Raw genomic sequence first — 18,855 nt, forward strand, 5'->3', positions numbered from 1 at the left:
CGGAATTCCCTCGGCCCGGGTGCGCAGGGGAGGGATCAGGCAGGAGTATCCCAGTTTTACCCGCACAGGGGCTCCCTCCTTCCAGGGGCGTTTCGGAACAACTCAAATGTGCGCTCAGGTAACGGGGGCAGGACACAGGTGTCCCTTCTTCTGACTGTCCTTAGTGTGGAATATTCCCAGGAAAGTGTAGCCCACCTCCCGGGAGTCTGAGCTTCAGCTCTCCTGCCTTACAGGTGAGGTCATTCCCAGGAAACTCGGGGAGTAACATAAATAACCTTCGGGATAAGGATTGACCTGACCCAGATCCCAGCGGCAGCACTAAGCTGGGATCGCGCTCCCGTTCCCTCGCAATCAAGCACAGCCGTCTCTTGGGGAAGCTCCTGAAGGAATCCCCCTTTGGGAATAACCCAAGGGCCGCGGCTGCGCGGGTCGCAGCCGCCGGGAGGAGCCGCTCATCCCCGATCCCCGCCGGATCCCGCATCCCGCATCCTGCGCGCGCCCCGCCCCGCGCACGCGCCCGCCGCGCTCCCGGTGCCGCGGCGGAGGAGGAGGAGGAAGGAGCGGAGAGGAAGGCGAGACGAGCAGGGAAAGCGCGAGCCATGGACAGCGCGGGGAAGGAGCGGGAGGCCGTGCAGCTCATGGCCGAGGCCGAGAAGCGCGTCAAGGGCTCGCACTCCTTCCTGCGGGGGCTCTTCGGGTGAGCGGCTCCCGCATCACCCTTCCCGCATTCCGCATCCCCCGGCCAACCTCCTGCATCTCCCCCCTTTCCCGGCTCCTGGATCCCCCTCTCCAGCTCCTGCCCGCCGCCTTCCAGCCCCTTCGCACCCCCATTCCCAGCTCCCGCTCCCCTTCAGCTCCTGGATCCCCCCCCCCACCCCGAGCCCCTGCCCCCCTGCCGTCTCCTACATCCGCCCCTTCCCTATTTCCAGCCCCCCTTCCCCACGTCCATCCTCCCCTTCGCAATCTGTTCCCCCTTTTTCCCAGCTCCTGCCCCGCGGTGTGGGTGAGGGTCTCCCTTATCCCTGTCAGGGCGCACGGAGCGCTCCCATCCCGATCCAAAGCCCGCTCTCCCCGGAGCAGCCCCTCCTGGCCGCCCATGGCCTCAGGGATGTGCCGAGCGCGCTCGGCCTCTGCGGCTCCCGTCCTCCGCCCGCGGCCCGGCTTTATCCCGGGGGAATCATCTCCCGGCACCGCCGGGATTCGCCCTGGCGGGGATGGGCTCTCCCGAAATCCCAAGGAACACCGGCACCCCGGGGTTGCGGCCGGCGCTATCCCAGAAAATGGCAGAGCTTCCTTTTCCCTGGGCCTGGCTGCTCGAGCCTCGCTGTTCCTGGGGGTGTGTCTGGAAACGGGATGGTTTGGCCACCTCAGTCCCTCTTTTCTTTAGTTTCTTTAAGGAAAGAGCATTCCCGGAGCGATGCTCCGCGAAGGCCTGGAGGTTTGTATCCATCAGCCAGGAAAAATCGGCTGCGGCCGCCCTAAAACCCCCAAGTTTTAAATAGAAATTCCTCCCCGGCCAGATTCCAGCAGATTAATCAGGCAGGGCCTGCTCCAGGGGCGTAATCCGGGCGGCAAATTCCTGAAAATCCTTGGAGGGAACGGGCAGAGATTTCGAGAGGGGAATTTTTAATTTTCAGGGCTAAAAATAGCTGGAGGGAAAAAAAAGAGGAAGGAGAGGATGGGGGGGTGACTCGGCTCTTGGCATCGTCCCGGCAAACGGGATGTCCAGGCCTCCCAGTGCCTGCTTCCTGCCTGGGCTCCTCCTGGAATTGCTCCACCACCTTGCACAAGCGCTGTTATTCCTTTAGTTTTAGTTTTTTGGGATGAAAAGGCTGGGACCTGCCCATTCCAGAGGCCTCTCCGGGTGTAGCATTCCTCGGTGCTGCCGCTATTGGCTTCGGCTCGTGCCAGAGGCGGCTTCCAAGGGCAAGGAGGGATCCAAAAATCCCGCCTGCGCTTCCAAACCAACCGGGCTCGGCTGCCAGAGGGAGAGAGGGAGGGGAGAAAAGCACCAGAATTCCCAAGGGATGGGAAAGAAAACGGAATAATCGCAGCTGTGAGGTGGATTGAAGAGCAGCGTGGATGGGGCGCCTGGGGACGTGGATTGTGGGGGAATGTTGGATTCGTGGGCTTGAGGGGTTTCCAGCCTTAGGGATTCTGGGGTTCCTTTTTTTCCATGGGAGCAGAACTCGATCCCACCTGGCTCCTGTCAGGGACTTAGGGAGAGCGAGGAGGTCCCCCCGGAACCTCTTTTTTTCCAGGAGTTCCATGAAAAAATCTGCATTCCCTTACCAAAAACACTGACCTTTGGCATCTCGGAATTCCGGGAGAGCCCCCAACTCCAGCGTTCCCCTTTCAGTGCTCTCACATGGGGGGCGGGATCAGCCTCAGGGAGCCTGGAGAGGCCAAGATTCCCAATCCCGATTTCGGCTCGGGAGCCGTGTTCCCGGCCGGCCTCAGGAGCTTTCCCGCTGTATTCCAGGGGCAACACCCGGGTGGAGGAGGCGTGTGAGATGTACACCAGGGCTGCCAACATGTTCAAGATCGCCAAAAACTGGAGTGGTGAGTCCAAATCCTGGGATTTGGGGGTGGCATCACTGATCCCAGGTGATCCCGGAGTGCCCAAACGTCTTCCAGTGAGTTATTCCATAGGGAATGGTCTCTGTGTCCGTGCAATTCCTACTTAAATGCTGGGAGAGTGGGCAGAGGGAATAAGCTGAAGGATCTTGGATGAATTCTAAAATGACAGCTGGTGATCCTGCTGGGAAGCCCTCATCCCTGAATCTCCATGAGTCCCGGAAGCGGCACATTCCCGCTCGTTCCCAGGATTCACGGGATCGCTATTCCTTCTTTTCCAGCGGCAGGAAATGCCTTTTGCCAGGCAGCCAAGCTGCACATGCAGCTCCAGAGCAAGCATGACTCCGCCACCAGCTTCGTGGATGCTGGGAATGCCTACAAAAAAGCGGATCCGCAAGGTAAGGCAGCGGAATCCGGCAGCGGAATCCGGCAGCAGAATCCGGGATTGTTCCCAGTGGTTGAACGCTCAGTGGTGGCGGAGGTGCATTCCTGCTTTTCCAGGAGATTTGGGATGGTGCAGGAGGGTCAGCACCATCCTTGGTGTTTGTTGGGATTGGGGATGCTGTGGGGCGTTGGGAATTCCAGCAGCTTCCGTCCTGGTTTGGCTTGGCTTTAGGGAAGGGCTTCCTGAGGAATGGCTCCAGGCAGTCCCTGGGCTGGATCCTGGTGGGATCCCTGCCGTGTCCCCGAGGCTTTCCCCAATCCTGGCCTTTGCTGGGATGACAATCGAGGATCTAGGATTCTTTCAAGCTGGTTGGGATTTTTGGGAAAGCCTCCAATCCCATTTTCCCTAGACAGGTCTGGAAGCGAATCCCCCACCTCCCACCAGCACTATCCCAGGAGACACGGGAACAAACTCAGGGTGGATAAAACCCAGAATTCCCTGGAAAACAGCAGCGTTGTGGAGTTGATCCCTTGAATTTTGCTGCGCTGGGGGAGGCAGAGGCCAAACTCAGGGTTGGGTCATCCCGGTGTTTGCTCCCTTTGGGAATTGCTGGGGGCGCTGGGACCGAGGTCACTGCAGCCACCCTGCGGAGTCGGTGTCCCTGGAGCAGCTGCAGGGAACGGGGTTGGGAGCGGGCTGAGGCTGACGCTGTTGTCTCTCACGCACGCTGCAGAGGCCATCAACTGCTTAAACGCAGCCATCGATATCTACACGGACATGGTAAGGGCCCGCTCCCGGGAACCCGCGCGGCCTCCCGGGAACGCCGCGCCTCACCCCGCCTCCCTCCCGTCCCCAGGGCCGCTTCACCATCGCCGCCAAGCACCACATCACCATCGCCGAGATCTACGAGGCCGAGCTGGTGGACATCGAGAAGGTGAGGGGACGTCGGGGACGTCATCGCTGCTGACGTCATCAGTGACGTCACTGGAGGCCCCGGCATGGCTTTCCCAGAAAGCCTTGGCTGCCCCATCCCTGGAAGTTTCCAAGCTGGAGCAGCCTGGGATAGTGGAAGGTGTTCCCCCAATGGAACTGAATCTTCCCTCCCAACCCAAACCATCCTGGGATTTCCTTGCTCTCAGTAATCCCCATCTCCAGGAATTCCCAGTGTAGGTGCAATCCAGGCCTGACTTGGAGTCAGTGCTTTTCCCAGCATGGAGCATTCCCAGCCTTTTGGTGTGTCCCTGTGCCGAACGCTCCGGTGAGAGCCCACCTCGGTGTCCCTATTGGAAGAGCGCTTTGGGAATGTCATGGAGCCGTTTTCTGTCCCTCTTCATTTCCCACGTCAGCAGTGATTCCCTCATTCCCATTTCCAGGCTCCCTGGGCAGGAATCCCACTGCGGATCTCCTGCTGGAGTTTTGCAGGATAAAAGCGGGTGGGGTTTAGGGATGATTTTCCAGGCAAGGATTCCCTTGCTCGGCTCCGCTCCGTTGAATCCCATCGCTCTCCCCGCATGTCAGTGCTGCTCCCTGGGGTGCTCTATCCCGGGATTTCTGATCCCACATTTCTGTCCCCAGGCCATCGCGCACTACGAGCAGGCCGCGGATTATTACAAGGGAGAGGAATCCAACAGGCAAGTCCTTGGGATCGGCGGGAAGGGCCGGAGCAGGGATGCATCCCACAACCACCACACTTCTAATTCAGCCTATTCCGAGAGAATTCCTCTAAATCCCAGCTGTGGCTTCCTGCTTTTCTCTCGGGGAAGGGGTGCTGGGTGGTGCTGGGGCACGGGCTGGTGAATTCCCAGGATTCAGGGCCTGATTTTCGGGATGTGGTTGCAGCTCAGCCAACAAGTGTCTGCTGAAGGTGGCGGCGTACGCGGCGCAGCTGGAGCAGTACCAGAAAGCCATCGAGATCTACGAGCAGGTCAGGAGCCAGATCCCATGGGAACAGCCATGGGCATAGGCAAATCCCAAGGAAAAGGGCACGTGGGGGGTTGGCAAAACTGCTGGAATCAGGGAGCTGCTTAGGTTGGAAAAGCTCTCTGAGGTCCGAGTCCCGCTGTTCCCCTGGCATGGCCAAGTGTCCCCAGGTGCCACATCTGTGATTTCCGGTGTTTCCAAGAAAAGGAATGTATTTCCAGCTCCCTTTGGCAGAAAATTCCCTGCTGGATCTATCAGCTCTGCCTTTTGTGGGATATTTACCTGGGAATACCGGCAGTGCTTGCAGGGGGTTCATGCCGGAGCAGCTTTTTCCCAAATGGATTTGTTTTCCCATTTCCTTGTCAACCAGGGATCAGCCCAGTGGCATCTGACTTCCCTTGGGATGAGCTTGAAACCTTCTTGCTTCCCAACAGCCTTTTGGCATTTTTTCCATGCCTTTTATTCCCAGCCCCGTGGCTCAGGGTGGAATTGGAATTGGTTTGATCCAGGCTTTCCTTTCCTGCCCCTTTTTTCCATGGTTTTTTTCTCCAGGTGGGAACAAACACCATGGATAACCCTCTGCTCAAGTACAGCGCCAAGGAATATTTCTTCAAAGCTGCCCTGTGCCACTTCATCGTGGATGAGCTGAATGCCAAGGTCAGTTATCCCAGAATTCCCAAGCCCTCCCCACCAGCCTGCTGGGAGCAGCTCGGTGGGCTCGGAACCGTTATCCCCAGAGTCCCTGATCCCTCCTCAGCAGTGGCTGGAGTTCTTGATGTGCCACTGGCACGTGGTGGATACTTCCCGGAGTTTGAGGATGGGAAGGCAAATCCTGGGAGAAAACCCGGGAATGGTACGTGAAGGGATCTCTTCTCTCTTCCAGCTTGCGCTGGAGAAATATGAAGAAATGTTCCCGGCGTTCACAGATTCCCGGGAATGCAAGCTATTGAAAGTGAGTAACCAAGGGGCTTTCCCACTTTTCTGGGGCTTTTCTCCTCTATCCCAATCTTTTAGAGGACATTGGCCTCACTTTTCCCTGGGTTTGGCCCAGCGCCGTGTTTGTGGTGGGTGTTTTCCATGGATCTCTGTTCCCTGGGATGAGATGCCACAGCAGGCACGTGGAGTAACAGCGCATTCCCTAATTTTTCCCGGTGTTTTCCCAGAAACTGCTGGAAGCCCATGAGGAGCAGAACAGCGAGGCCTACACCGAGGCAGTGAGTACTCACGGATTCCCTTGGGAATGCTGCTTCTGCCCTCTCTTTTTTGGGATAGCTGTGCCCTGTTCAGTATTTGGGAACCTGCGGAGAGGGGCTGGGAGCGGAGCTGCTCCGGCAAGGTCCCAGCTTCCTCCTTCAGCATTCCTGGTTTCTCATGGAGAGTTGAGATCCCGCCTGGATCCTTTGGTGTTTGACAGGAGCTTAAAGTGCTCGGGGTGGGTTTGGAGAGACTTTTCCCAGGATCTTGGCCCTGTGTCTTTTCCCTTTTCCCCTCTGCTTTCCCTTGTTTCCCCCGCTTCCCCCTTTTCTTTCCCTTTCCCCCATTTTTCTTTTCTCCTTTTTTTTCCTTTCCCTTGTTTTTCCCCCCTTTCCCCTTGGTTTGTTCCCTTTCTCCTCTTCCTCCTTTTCTCTTCTTCCCCTTTTTCCTCTCTTCCCCTTTTCCCCTTTTTTTTGCCCTTCCTCTTTTTCCTCCTTCCCCTTGTTTCCCCTTTTCTCTCATTTTCCCTTGTTTCCCCCCACTTTCCCATTATTTTCCCCCTTCTTTCCCCTTATTCTTCCCCCTCCCTTTTCCCCTTATTTTCCCCCCTTTTCCCTTAATTTTCCCTCTCCCCTTATTTTTCCCTTTTCCCCTTGCTTTTCCCCTCTTTCCCCTTGTTTTTCCCTCTCCCTTTCCCATTATTTTCCCCCCTTCTTTCCCCTCGTTTCTCCCCCCTTTCTCTTCATTGTCCTTTGCATTCCCCCCGCCCTTTCCCTCCCCTTTATTCCCAGACGTGTGCCGCTCCCATCCCAGCCTCATTCCCTTTCCTGATCCACGTTTTTGCCGGTGCCAGGTGAAGGAATTCGACTCCATCTCGCGGCTGGATCAGTGGCTCACCACGATGCTGCTGCGCATCAAGAAAACCATCCAGGGCGAGGGCGACGGCGACCTCAAGTGATGCCCGCGGGCCCTTCCCGCCTCCAGCCGAGGACTTTTCGGGAATTCCCGACCCAATCCCGGGCATTCCTGACCCAATCCCGCGCTTTCTTTCGTCGCTTCCCACTCCCACGGCTCCCTGTGTTTCTTTAGCTCTGTGGTGACGCTCTGGGCGGATCCGAGGCGGGAGAAGCTCTTGGAGCAGAATTCCTCCTCCTCCTCCTCCTCGGGTTTGGTCCCACTCATCCCGGTGCCTGCACTGACAGCTCCCAGTTTTCCCGCTGTTCCGTTGATTCCAGCATGTAAATATTCCATGCAGGCCGGCACAGTACCAGTAAGCGCTTCCAGCCTGTTGTGTTCCTGTTTTCCCGTTCTCAAGTGTTGGATCTGCTTGGATTCGGGGCTCTGGACGCGGTGCTAGCCAGAGGCTTTGGGAATTGGCAATATCCCGCACACCCCCGCCACGCCAGAGGCATTCCAGGAGCGCCGGGATCGGGGTCGGCCCTAGGTCCTGGTTGGTTTCCATCTTTCTTGGATTGATTTTCCACTTTAGTTCGTGGTGCATCCCATCCCTCCACTTCCCAAAGAATTCCACCCGAGGAAGGATCTGCTTTTGTACCTGTCCCTCTGCGTGCGCTGGGCACGATCCCTAAATTCCGACCCCTCGGCTGCACACGGGTGTTGATCCCACGGGAGCCTTGTGGGAATTCGGGTGCCGGGGGAAGGCACAGTTTGCTTGGGAAGGGTTGAAAAATTCCTGCAGGAATGTATGGATGCGTGGTTAGGGAGAGAGGATGGAGCTGCCTGGTTTTCCATGGATGTGTCGGAGGCGTCGGGAGCTCGTGCAATTTGTCACTCTTTGGGAAGAGTGACGTCATGACTTAAGGGCTGTTCTGGAGACTCCAGGCAGCCCCCGCCCCTCTTTCCTCTGGAAAAAGGTTGGAATGTTGGGCTTTGGATAGAGCTTGGCTCGCTGGGCTCTGAAGTTCTGAGAACCAAAAATCCTGATCCATGCCAAATTCTCCTTGGTTTGGTGTTTTCCCTCCCTTCCCCATCTCGTACTTCCCACAGGTCCTTGTGTTCATCCCAAACGTCCCAAAGAGATGGAAAAGCCCGGGCTTGGGAGGCAGGAGGGATATCCCAGCTCCAGGCTTGGCAGCACACGGAGTTCATCCATTCCCTCCCTTCGGAATGGCTTTGTCCGGCGTCCAGCACCGTGGGAGCCGGGATGAGGGGAAGCACAGCGTGGGAGGCTCCACTTTTCCCGGTGTTTCTCGGTTGCGTTCCCGTTCCCTGTGTGGGTGTTGTAGGCCAGGAGGAGCAGGAGGGCTGTTACTCCATCCCTACACCTGGTAGCCGTGTGTGAGTAGCTCCAGCATGTCCTCCGCTGTATCCATGGTGAATTGTGACGGTTCCCAGGTGACAATTCCGCCACTCCCGCTGTATTCCCGCCCCACTTCCATCACCCCCTACTCGGAAAACTTATTTAAGGAAATGGCCTTAGCAGGAATATCATGTTTGGTGTGACTCTGTTCATGAATAAAGTGAAAATCATGGATGGAAGGAGGGAGCAGTGGTTTTTCTGGGAAACTCAAAAGGCTGGAGCGTGGTGGGATGATGGAGGCTGGGAGGAGTCGTGATTCCCTGAACTCCTGTTCGGAATCACGGAATGGTTTGGGTGGGAAAGGAGCTTAAAGCTCACCCTGTTCCAGGGACACCTTCCACTATCCCAGCTTGCTCCAAGCCCCTTGGACACTCCAGGGATGGAGCAGCCACAGCTGCTCTGGGAAAACTCTCCCAGGGCCTGCCCACCCTGAGAGGGAAGAGTTCCTTCCCAATATCCCACCAGAATTCCCCCTCTGTCACTGGGAAGCCCTCCCCTCCTTCTTTTCCTGTCACTGCAATTCCTGCTGAAGACTCACTTCCTGCTGGATCCCACTTCCCTGCAGGCCCCTTCTGAGGTTTCCAGGGAATCTTCTCCAGGTGGACCTTCCGAGCCTGTCAGCATCCCAAAGTATCCCACTGGATATGACCAAGTTACTGGGAGGTCTCCATATTCCATATTTTAATAGGAACAGCTCAGACAACTCACTTCCGTGTATTCCCAGAGTACAAAACATTCCCTGGCTCCGGATCCAACTGCTCAGCCTTTAAATATATCTACAACCCCTTTCATTCCCTTGGGAATAACTGAGCTCCAGCAGGAATAAATATCTCAAATATATCCTCTTGGAAATGCCCTCCGGTACAAAAGTTCCCTTTTTCCTAGCTTTGAATTCCATGAGAACGCCTCTGCCATCCCTTTATCCCAAAAAATACCTCTGTGGTCTTTATTGCTGGACCTCACCAGGCTGGATTGTGCTTACCTTTCCCAAAGTTCTGCTCCCAGCTTCAGCTGAGGAATCTCGGTGGGAATACTACAGGAACAGGCAAAGAAACGGGGAAAGGAATGGGAAGAGCTGCGGGTTTTGACACTGGGAAACCGATCCCGAGGTCTGGAGCATTGCACTGTAGCAGCGAGCTGCTGTTCCCAAAGAACAGGAGACAACACTCCGAGGCTCCCTCCCTGCCCAGGGAAAATCCCCCAAATCCTATTCCACGAAAATGGAGCGGCAAAAGCCTCGGAACTGAGCCTTTTCCCAGACTTTTCTCCAGGAGATGTTTTGGTCTCCTAAGTGCCCAATTCCATGGGAGCTGGAGCAGCTGGAAGGTGAGAAGTGACAGGATCCAAGTGCCAGACTGCTCCAGCTTCCATGGAATTGTTAAAACCAAGGAAGCAGCACTTGGCTCCCACCTGCCCCTCTCGCTGCTCAGAGACTCCGAACTCCTGGAATGAAACTCCAAAGCTGCTCCCACTCTTTGGGATCTTTGGCAAAAGCAGAGAGAAACCAGCATTTCCTGAAAAGCAAATTTAGCCAGACTTTTCCTGGGTGAAATTCCACTGGGGAAAACGCAGCGAATGTCACGGAGAAACATCGGTTCTCCTGATTGTCCATGTGGCACTGAATTCCCTGGAAAACAAACCTGCACCACCAAGGTCCCTGAGCCACCCCCTGAATTCCCAGGGAATCAACTCCCACAAATTCCCCGGCGTGGTGCCACCCTGCCCGACCACAGGAGATGGAGCTGGGGAAGGAATTTCCAGAGGAAAGCTGGAAATCCACTCTTCCCCAGCTTCCCTCGGGCCAAGGACTGTACAAGGGGTGCAGCCTAAGGAGCGGGAGGCAGTCCCCAGTTATTCCATGTTCACCAGGGCATGGAGCTGGGGCTGCCCGGAGTCCGTCTGCGTGTGGAGCACGCTGAGCTCTCCCAGCAGAGACTCCTGTGCTCCCGGGGCCTTACAGTCTGTGCCGGAATTCCCGCTTCCCGGGCCGGCTGCCAGGCCCTGGTAGGGGCTGTTCTCTGGGAAGGCCAGCAGCTTTTCCGGGATTTTGGGGGACACCTCGTATTCCTCGTCGGGAAGCTCCGTTTTGTGCCCCTCGTCGTTCTTGGCGGCTCCTTCCACGATGACCAGGAAGGACTTCCAGGGGGTGTTTTTATCATGGATCTGCAAAGGGATAACCAGGGGAGAGAACGTTGGATACAGGATGACAAGGCAAAGTTTGGGTCAAGCTTGTATTTGACGCTGGTAGGAAAGGTCTTTGTTTTGGAGTCATGGGATGGTTTGGGTGGGAAGGGACCTTAAAGGTGATCTGGGGACACCTCCCACTATCCCACATTGCTCCAAGCCCCATCCAACCTGGTTTTGAACACTTCCAGGGATGTGGAAGCCACAGGTTTTCTGGGAAAACTGTGCCAGGGAAGAATTCCTTCCCAACATCCCCGCTTCCCCCAGAACTGGAAGCCCCACCCACGCTTGACCTGTCAGCCCACGGGCTGTGGCAGGCCCGGAAGGCGCTCCGGGAGGGCGGGATCGTACCGAGGTGTGGCGGCGCAGCGTGGATTTGTCGGTGAAGGTCCTGCCGCAGGCGTTGCACATGAAGGGCTTCTCGCCGGTGTGGATGCGGTGGTGCCGCTGCAGCGCGTTCAGCTGCGTGAACTGCTTCCCGCACTGGTCACAGCAGTACGGCCGCTCCCCTGGGAACACGGCACGGGGTGCGGGCTGGGCACGGGCTGCTGCGGCTCGGGAACGCCCAGCGAGCCCCGGATGGCAGGGAACGGCCAGGGAAAACATCCCGGTGGTACCAGTGTTGTCACATTGTGACCCAGCTGGAGGCAGCAGCTTCCTCCCAGCCCCATAAAGCTGTGCTGCCGCTCCGCTTTTCCACAGATTTCCCATGGGTTTTCCGTGACAGGCTCAAGTCCTGCCCAGAATCCAGGTATTCCTCCTCTTTATTCACCCGTCTCTGAGCAAGCACCCCCACGCCGCTCCCAGCCCTGGGATCGCTCCAAACACCCCACAAACTCCCTGTCTGGAGTTTTCCTCCTTCCCCAGCTAAACCAGAGCTCTCCATCCCCAACGATCCCAGCATCTCCACGGCCTACGGAAGCGTGCCAGGGAACTGCTGTCAGGCAGGACTAGTGGGAGGAGGGGAGGACATGACACATCAAGGCGTGCATGCGGGGAAAAAACCTGGCTGAGAATTCCTGGCTGGAATATTGCCGTGGTGAGGGGTGGATCCAAGAAAAGGAACAAATCCATCCTACCTGTGTGGACTTTGATGTGCTGGTACAGGGAATTCCGCTGGGCAAAGGTCCGGAAGCAAACCTCACACTTGAAGGGCTTGGATCCTGTGTGGATCCGGTTGTGGTGCTTCAAGTATTCCTTGGAGGCAAAGCTCTTCCCACAGGTTTCACACATGAAAGGCCTTTCCCCTAAAAAAGGGGGAAAAGGAGGATTAAGCCAGCAGAGCTTTGGGAATGCTCTTAAATATCCCACAGAAATTCCGGAGCATGGCCTCACTGTGGGGACATTTAAATGTCACCCAGCTCCAAACCATTCTATGGGCAGGGAAACCTTCCTCTATCCCAGGTTGCTCCAAGCCTGGAACTTGTTCCCAACCTGGCCTAGAACAATTCCAGGGATGGGGCAGCAACAGTTGCTCTGGGGAAACTGTTCCAGGGCCTCACTGCTCTCACAGGGAGGAATTTCTTCCCAAAATCCAATTTAAATCAACCCTCGCTCAGCTTAAAATCACGGGACATCCTTGGGAACCTTTCTCAGGCAAATCCCACCTAAGAGACGACGAGATGTCATTTTATCCATAAAAACACGGCCAAAAAGCAGCATTTTCCATCTCCCTGGAATGGCTGGGATTGGTTTCTCCCAGTTTTGCAGCCTCACCTGTGTGGCAGCGCCTGTGGTAGATGAGCATGTGGTTCTGGGTGAAGCGGGCCCCACACTCGTCACACACAAAGGGCTTCTCCCCCGTGTGGATCCTGCAAGGAAAAAGGAATGTTCCAACTCCAGGATGAACCCTTCCCTCATTCCCACTGATCCTTACTGCTGGATCAACGCCCACATCCAAGAATGTTACGGTGAAACCGATTTTTTCAAGGGGGAAAGCAGCCAGATTTAGAAAATTCTCTCCAGGCTGTGGCGCCCAACCCTTTGGGATGTGAGGGAAAGCTCCTCAGGGGGTTGGGATGGCTGCGTTTCCTGGAGAGGCACATCCACGGGGCAAAATAGATCCCAAAGGCGGAGAAATTCCCAGCACACCCAAATTAAGGCAGCACTGAGACGCCAGTGTCCAAAATTCCTGAAAGGGCTCTGGGAACATAAAAAAAAAATCCGGTTTAACCCCTCAGAGAGGACTTTTCCCTGGTAAAAATGCCCCAAGAAAGAGAAAAAAAGGGATAAAACCAGCCCCAAGCCCTTCCTAGGTGATTTTTGCCCTGATAAAAATGTCTTTTCCATGAAAAAAATCAGGCTCAAGCCCTTCAGAGATGATTTTTGCCCTCACAAAAATGTCTCTGGCCCAAGACAGATAAAATAACCGATAAAATCAGGTTAAACCCCCTCAGAGATGATTCTCGCCCTGATAAAAATGCCCTCACGAGGATAAAGTGGATAAAATCATGTCAAACCACGCAGAGATGATTTAGCTTTGATAAGATGCCCTGAGACAGATATAAGAAGTGATAAAATCAGCTTCAACCGCTCAGGGATGATTTTTTTTGCCCTGATCAAAATGCCTGCCCTAAGACACAGAAAATAACTGATAAAATCAGGGTAAAGTCCCTCAGAAATTATTTTTACCCTGATAAAAACGCCCTGGGACAGATAAAATAACTGATAAAATCAGGTTAACCCCCTCAGAGATCATGTTTGCCCTCATGAAAAAGGGCTCTGCCCTGAGGCAGGTAAAATAAGGGATAAAATCAGGCTAAAACCCCTCAGGGATGATTCTGCTGTGATAAAAATGCCCCCGGAAAGATAAAGTTGATAAAATCAAGTTCAACCCCTCGGAGATGATTTTTGCCCTCATAAAAATGCCCCGAGGGAGATAAAATAACTGATAAATCAGATTAAATCAGATAAATCAGATTAAATCAGATAAATCAGATTAAAACCCCTCAGAGATGATTCTTGCCCTAAGACAGGTAAAATAAGAGATAAAATCGGGTGAAAACCCCTCAGAAATGATTTTTGCCCTGATAAAACCACCCTGGGACAGATAAAACCCAGCGGGTGCCGCATCAGCTCCGTGTGGGTGACATCAGTAACGCGCCACCTCCTCCTATTCCCAGATCCATTGTTTTCCCTGCTTCGCCCCCAAATCCGGCATTTTCCCATTGAAAACCCCGCCACATCCTTCCCAAATATTTCCACACTTGTCTTTGTATTGAGTCTAAGGATGTGCTGGAGGAATCCCACCCACATTTCTCTGCAGCACAGTCCTGGCCCACACGGGATATGAGGAGAAAACAGGGATTTGGGAGGCTCTGAGGGCTGCACCCCACATGAGGAGAAAACAGGGATTTGGGAGGCTCTGAGGGCTGCATCCCACATGAGGAGAAAACAGGGATTTGGGAGGCACTGAGGGCTGCATCCCACATGAGGAGAAAACAGGGATTTGGGAGGCACTGAGGGCTGCATCCCACATGAGGAGAAACAGGGATTTGGGAGGCACTGAGGGCTGCACCCCACATGACAACAGGGATTTGGGAGGCACTGAGGGCTGCACCCCACATGAGGAGAAAACAGGGATTTGGGAGGCTCTGAGGGCTGCACCCCACATGAGGAGAAAACAGGGATTTGGGAGGCTCTGGGGGCTGCACCCCACATGAGGAGAAAAAAGGGATTTGGGAGGCTCTGAGGGCTGCACCCCACATGAGGAGAAAACAGGGATTTGGGAGGCTCTGAGGGCTGCACCCCACATGAGGAGAAAACAGGGATTTGGGAGGCTCTGGGGGCTGCACCCCACATGAGGAGAAAAAAGGGATTTGGGAGGCTCTGAGGGCTGCACCCCACATGACAACAGGGATTTGGGAGGCGCTGAGGGCTGCACCCCACATGAGGAGAAAACAGGGATTTGGGAGGCGCTGAGGGCTGCACCCCACATGAGAAGAAAACAGGGATTTGGGAGGTGCTGAGGGCTGCACCCCACATGAGGAGAAAACAGGGATTTGGGAGGCACTGAGGGCTGCACCCCACATGAGGAGAAAACAGGGATTTGGGAGGCTCTGAGGGCTGCACCCCACATGAGGAGAAAACAGGGATTTGGGAGGCTCTGAGGGCTGCACCCCACATGAGGAGAAACAGGGATTTGGGAGGCTCTGAGGGCTGCACCCCACATGACAACAGGGATTTGGGAGGCACTGAGGGCTGCACCCCACATGAGGAGAAACAGGGATTTGGGAGGCACTGAGGGCTGCACCCCACATCGGGAGAAAACAGGGATTTGGGAGGCTCTGGGGGCTGCACCCCACATGAGGAGAAAACAGGGATTTGGGAGGCTCTGAGGGCTGCACCCCACATGACAACAGGGATTTGGGAGGCACTGAGGGCTGCACCCCACATGAGGAGAAAACAGGGATTTGGGAGGCTCTGAGGGCTGCACCCCACATGAGGAGAAAACAGGGATTTGGGAGGCTCTGGGGGCTGCACCCCACATGAGGAGAAAAAAGGGATTTGGGAGGCTCTGAGGGCTGCACCCCACATGACAACAGGGATTTGGGAGGCGCTGAGGGCTGCACCCCACATGAGGAGAAAACAGGGATTTGGGAGGCGCTGAGGGCTGCACCCCACATCGGGAGAAAACAGGGATTTGGGAGGCACTGAGGGCTGCACCCCACATGAGGAGGAAACAGGGATTTGGGAGGCACTGAGGGCTGCACCCCACATGAGGAGAAACAGGGATTTGGGAGGCTCTGAGGGCTGCACCCCACATGAGGAGAAACAGGGATTTGGGAGGCACTGAGGGCTGCATCCCACATGAGGAGAAACAGGGATTTGGGAGGCTCTGAGGGCTGCACCCCACATGACAACAGGGATTTGGGAGGCACTGAGGGCTGCACCCTACATGAGGAGAAAACAGGGATTTGGGAGGCTCTGAGGGCTGCACCCCACATGAGGAGAAAACAGGGATTTGGGAGGTGCTGAGGGCTGCACCCCACATGAGGAGAAAACAGGGATTTGGGAGGCTCTGAGGGCTGCACCCCACATGACAACAGGGATTTGGGAGGCACTGAGGGCTGCACCCCACATGAGGAGAAAACAGGGATTTGGGAGGCTCTGAGGGCTGCACCCCACATGAGGAGAAAACAGGGATTTGGGAGGCTCTGGGGGCTGCACCCCACATGAGGAGAAAAAAGGGATTTGGGAGGCTCTGAGGGCTGCACCCCACATGACAACAGGGATTTGGGAGGCACTGAGGGCTGCACCCCACATGAGGAGAAAACAGGGATTTGGGAGGCACTGAGGGCTGCACCCCACATGACAACAGGGATTTGGGAGGCGCTGAGGGCTGCACCCCACATGAGGAGAAAACAGGGATTTGGGAGGCACTGAGGGCTGCATCCCACATGAGGAGAAACAGGGATTTGGGAGGCACTGAGGGCTGCATCCCACATGAGGAGAAACAGGGATTTGGGAAGCCCTGAGGGCTGCACCCCACATGACAACAGGGATTTGGGAGGCTCAGGGCTGCGCCCCAAGTCCGGGCAAAGCTGCTCCTACCTCATGTGCGTTTTCAGCGCCGAAGGCTGCGAGAACTTGGCCTCGCACTCGGGGCAGCCGTAGGGCTTGTGGCCCGTGTGCGTCCTCTCGTGGAGCCGCAGCGCTGTCCTGGAGCTGAGGCCTTTCCCGCACTGGTGGCACTGGTGGCGCTCCCCGCCGCCCTCGTGCACCTGCAGGATGTGCCTCTTGACGTCCTTCTTCCTCTTGAAGCGCTTGGCGCAGAGCTCGCAGGGGAAGCGGCGCTCGCTGCTGTGCACGTGCCGCTGGTGGCTGCGCAGGTTGCAGCGGTTGGCGAAGGTCTGCGCGCACGTCTCGCAGCGGAACTCCAGCGCCGAGGCGATGCCGTGGCTCTGCTGGATGTGCTTCAGGAAGCTCTTCTCGTACAGGAATTCCTTCTCGCACGTGCCGCACTTGAAGGCGCCGCCGCGCTTCTTCCTGTCCTCCTCGCCTTTGGGGAGGTTTTCCGCAGAGGAGCCCTCAGGTTTGCCGGAGTTCTCCTCCTGCTCCTGCTCTCCCTCCTCGCCCTCGGGCTGCTTTTCCTCCTCGGCGTTCCGCTGCTGCTCCCGCAGCCTCCGGGTGTATTTTTTCTTCGGGATCTCCACGAACACCTTCCTGCCGGCCAGCCGCCCGCTCGCCCTGCGGATCTTGGCGTAAGGAGCCTTCAGCACTTCCTTCTTCTTGTCCATCTTCTCCTTGGATTTGGCAGCCGGCCCCTCGGGAGATGCTCCGTGGCCTGGCCTGGCCATGGAAGAATCCGGAGGGTCCCGCTCGGCCTCTGCTGCGGGCGCGGCGCTCGGGTGGGCAGCGCTTTCCTCCTCGGAATTCTGCGATTCCGAGAAGTTCTGCAGCTCCAGCAGCACGGATTCCAGCATCTGCTTCTTCAGCTGGAAGCAGGTCTCGGAGAGATCCAGGCACTTGAGCTTCTCGGCGATCTCCAGCATGCGCTGCACCCTGTCCTCCTCCACCTCCACGCGCGCCGTGTACACGAATTCCAGGAAGGAGGCGAAATCCACCACCTGCACCTCGTTGAGGAACACGTTGCTCCGGGGGCCATCCACGGATTTCTCGTTGAGAAAAACCTCCTTGAAGAACTTGCTGGTGGCGGCCAGCACGGCCTTGTGCGCCGGGAATTCCGCGCGGACGCCCTGGTACTCCACGCTCACCGTGACGTCGCACAGGTGGCCCAGCAGCCGCAGCTGCTGCATCTCGTTCAGCAGGTTGATGGGAGAGGACTTGGATTCCAGCAGAACAGGATTGCTTTCCATCTTTCTTCTCCCTGCTAACGAGAGCCCGCGTCAGCCAGCGGAATTCCGAAGGTTCGCGGCGGCTGGGGTTTGAGTTTCATGGAATCGCCGAGGTTGGAAAGAGCTCCGAGATCGTTTCATCCAACCTTGGACCGATCTCCGACTCCTCAACAAAACCATGGAGCGAATCTGAGCTTAAATCCCAACCCTGGTGTTTCCGTGAAACCCTTTGGACTGTCAGAGGCTGGGACAGGGATGGAGCAAACAGAGCTGGATCCAAGTTAAGGCACCTGGAATGAAGGAATGATTGCTGGCCTCACCAGGCAATAAAAGGAAGGCAAGATTGAGCAAAAGTTAACTGCAATCCCAAAAACTCTGCCTGGAAATGATCTCCACACAAAATCCCAAGCTCTTTCGCGATGGATAATCGTATCCACACACTGAAAACCCCCAAAATGGCAGGAATGCCTCACAATGGACTCGCAGCCTGCACATTTTGAAGGCCCATTTCCAACCTTCCACTGGGCCCTATTTCCCGGGAATGTCTGAAGCTGCTCCAAAGTTTGTAAAAGAACGGAAGTTTTGGGGTGCTTTCCCAAATGTCTGACCCCAGAAGAAGCTGCATTTCTAATGGATTTGAAGGTGCTCTGAGGAATCTGTGGAGCTGAACCCTGTTCCTAGTGGAATTTAAGGAATTTCTTTCCATTTGCTGGGAATGAAGTGATGTCTCACCCAGTGCTTTCTAAACAATCAGTGCTACCAAAACGCCACTTTTTTACCCCAATAAAAATGATTTTTAACTACTTCTCGTGTCATTTCACAACTGCCCCTCTAACTCCCATCTGAGCACTGTTCATTTCCCAGGAATACCTCCTCTTCCAGAGGCAAAACTAGCCGGAAAGAGGCAAGAAGCTCCAGCCCAAAGGGGAACGGGGAGAGGATTCCCAGGTGGCTGCTGCTGGAATCATGGAGAACCACCCCCAGTGCCCACTTCCAATCCCTTTTGGAAAGGGCCCTGGATCACACGGGAATGCTGGGCTGGGGAAAAAGAAGAGGCGGGGGAAAGAAGGGGAGGAAAGGGGGGAAACAAGGAGGGGAAGGGGGAGAAAGACGGGGAGAAGAAAAGAAAGGGGGAGGAAAGAGGAGGGGAAAAAGAGAAGAGGGGGGCAATAAAGGGGGAAAGACGGGAGAAAAAGGCAGCGGGCAGGGCCAGCCCGCCATGGCTCCCGCACTCACCGTTCCCGACCCGTTCCCGGTTTGTTCCCAGTTCGCTCCCGGTCCGTTCCCGGCCGCGGCTCCCGCTCAGCCCCGGGCGCGGCCGGAAGCGCTGACGCGCCACGACCCCGGCCCGCCCCGGCTGAGGCGGCGGCGCGCCGGAAGTGACGCGCGAAGCGCGCCGGGCGTTGCTAGGCAACGCGGCCTACCCCCGCCCCCGGCGGTCCCAAATCCCGGCGTTTTCCCCAGGGAAATCCGGGCGA

General features: G+C 56.2%; 2 protein-coding genes across 4 annotated transcripts; one reads left to right on the forward strand and one right to left on the reverse strand.

Moving 5' to 3' along the window:
• The first annotated feature begins 517 nt into the window (after nucleotides 1-517).
• On the forward strand, nucleotides 518-8,575 carry NAPB (NSF attachment protein beta). 2 transcript variants are annotated; one of them, XM_032104425.1, is made up of 11 exons: nucleotides 518-697; nucleotides 2,483-2,562; nucleotides 2,859-2,975; nucleotides 3,696-3,742; nucleotides 3,819-3,896; nucleotides 4,538-4,593; nucleotides 4,802-4,886; nucleotides 5,435-5,539; nucleotides 5,766-5,834; nucleotides 6,046-6,096; nucleotides 6,930-8,575. In XM_032104425.1, the coding sequence occupies exons 1-11, from the start codon at nucleotides 600-602 to the stop codon at nucleotides 7,032-7,034; spliced, it is 891 nt and encodes a 296-aa protein (XP_031960316.1). In that variant the 5' UTR covers nucleotides 518-599; the 3' UTR covers nucleotides 7,035-8,575. The 2 variants fall into 2 exon arrangements, with proteins under 2 accessions (XP_031960316.1, XP_031960317.1); XM_032104426.1 differs by lacking the exons at nucleotides 518-697; nucleotides 2,483-2,562; nucleotides 3,696-3,742 and having other exon boundaries at nucleotides 2,916-2,975.
• Nucleotides 8,576-9,053: 478 nt separating this feature from the next.
• GZF1 (GDNF inducible zinc finger protein 1) lies at nucleotides 9,054-18,748 on the reverse strand. 2 transcript variants are annotated; one of them, XM_032104403.1, is made up of 6 exons: nucleotides 18,614-18,748; nucleotides 16,134-17,412; nucleotides 12,297-12,391; nucleotides 11,660-11,827; nucleotides 10,932-11,089; nucleotides 9,054-10,559 (listed from the first exon to the last, which is right to left on the reverse strand). In XM_032104403.1, the coding sequence occupies exons 2-6, from the start codon at nucleotides 17,396-17,398 to the stop codon at nucleotides 10,248-10,250; spliced, it is 1,998 nt and encodes a 665-aa protein (XP_031960294.1). In that variant the 5' UTR covers nucleotides 17,399-17,412; nucleotides 18,614-18,748; the 3' UTR covers nucleotides 9,054-10,247. The 2 variants fall into 2 exon arrangements, with proteins under 2 accessions (XP_031960294.1, XP_031960295.1); XM_032104404.1 differs by having other exon boundaries at nucleotides 16,134-17,409; nucleotides 18,614-18,747.
• Nucleotides 18,749-18,855: the final 107 nt, after the last annotated feature.

The sequence above is a fragment of the Corvus moneduloides genome, chromosome 3 (genome assembly GCF_009650955.1).
Source record: "Corvus moneduloides isolate bCorMon1 chromosome 3, bCorMon1.pri, whole genome shotgun sequence".
NCBI classification, from domain to species: domain Eukaryota; kingdom Metazoa; phylum Chordata; class Aves; order Passeriformes; family Corvidae; genus Corvus; species Corvus moneduloides.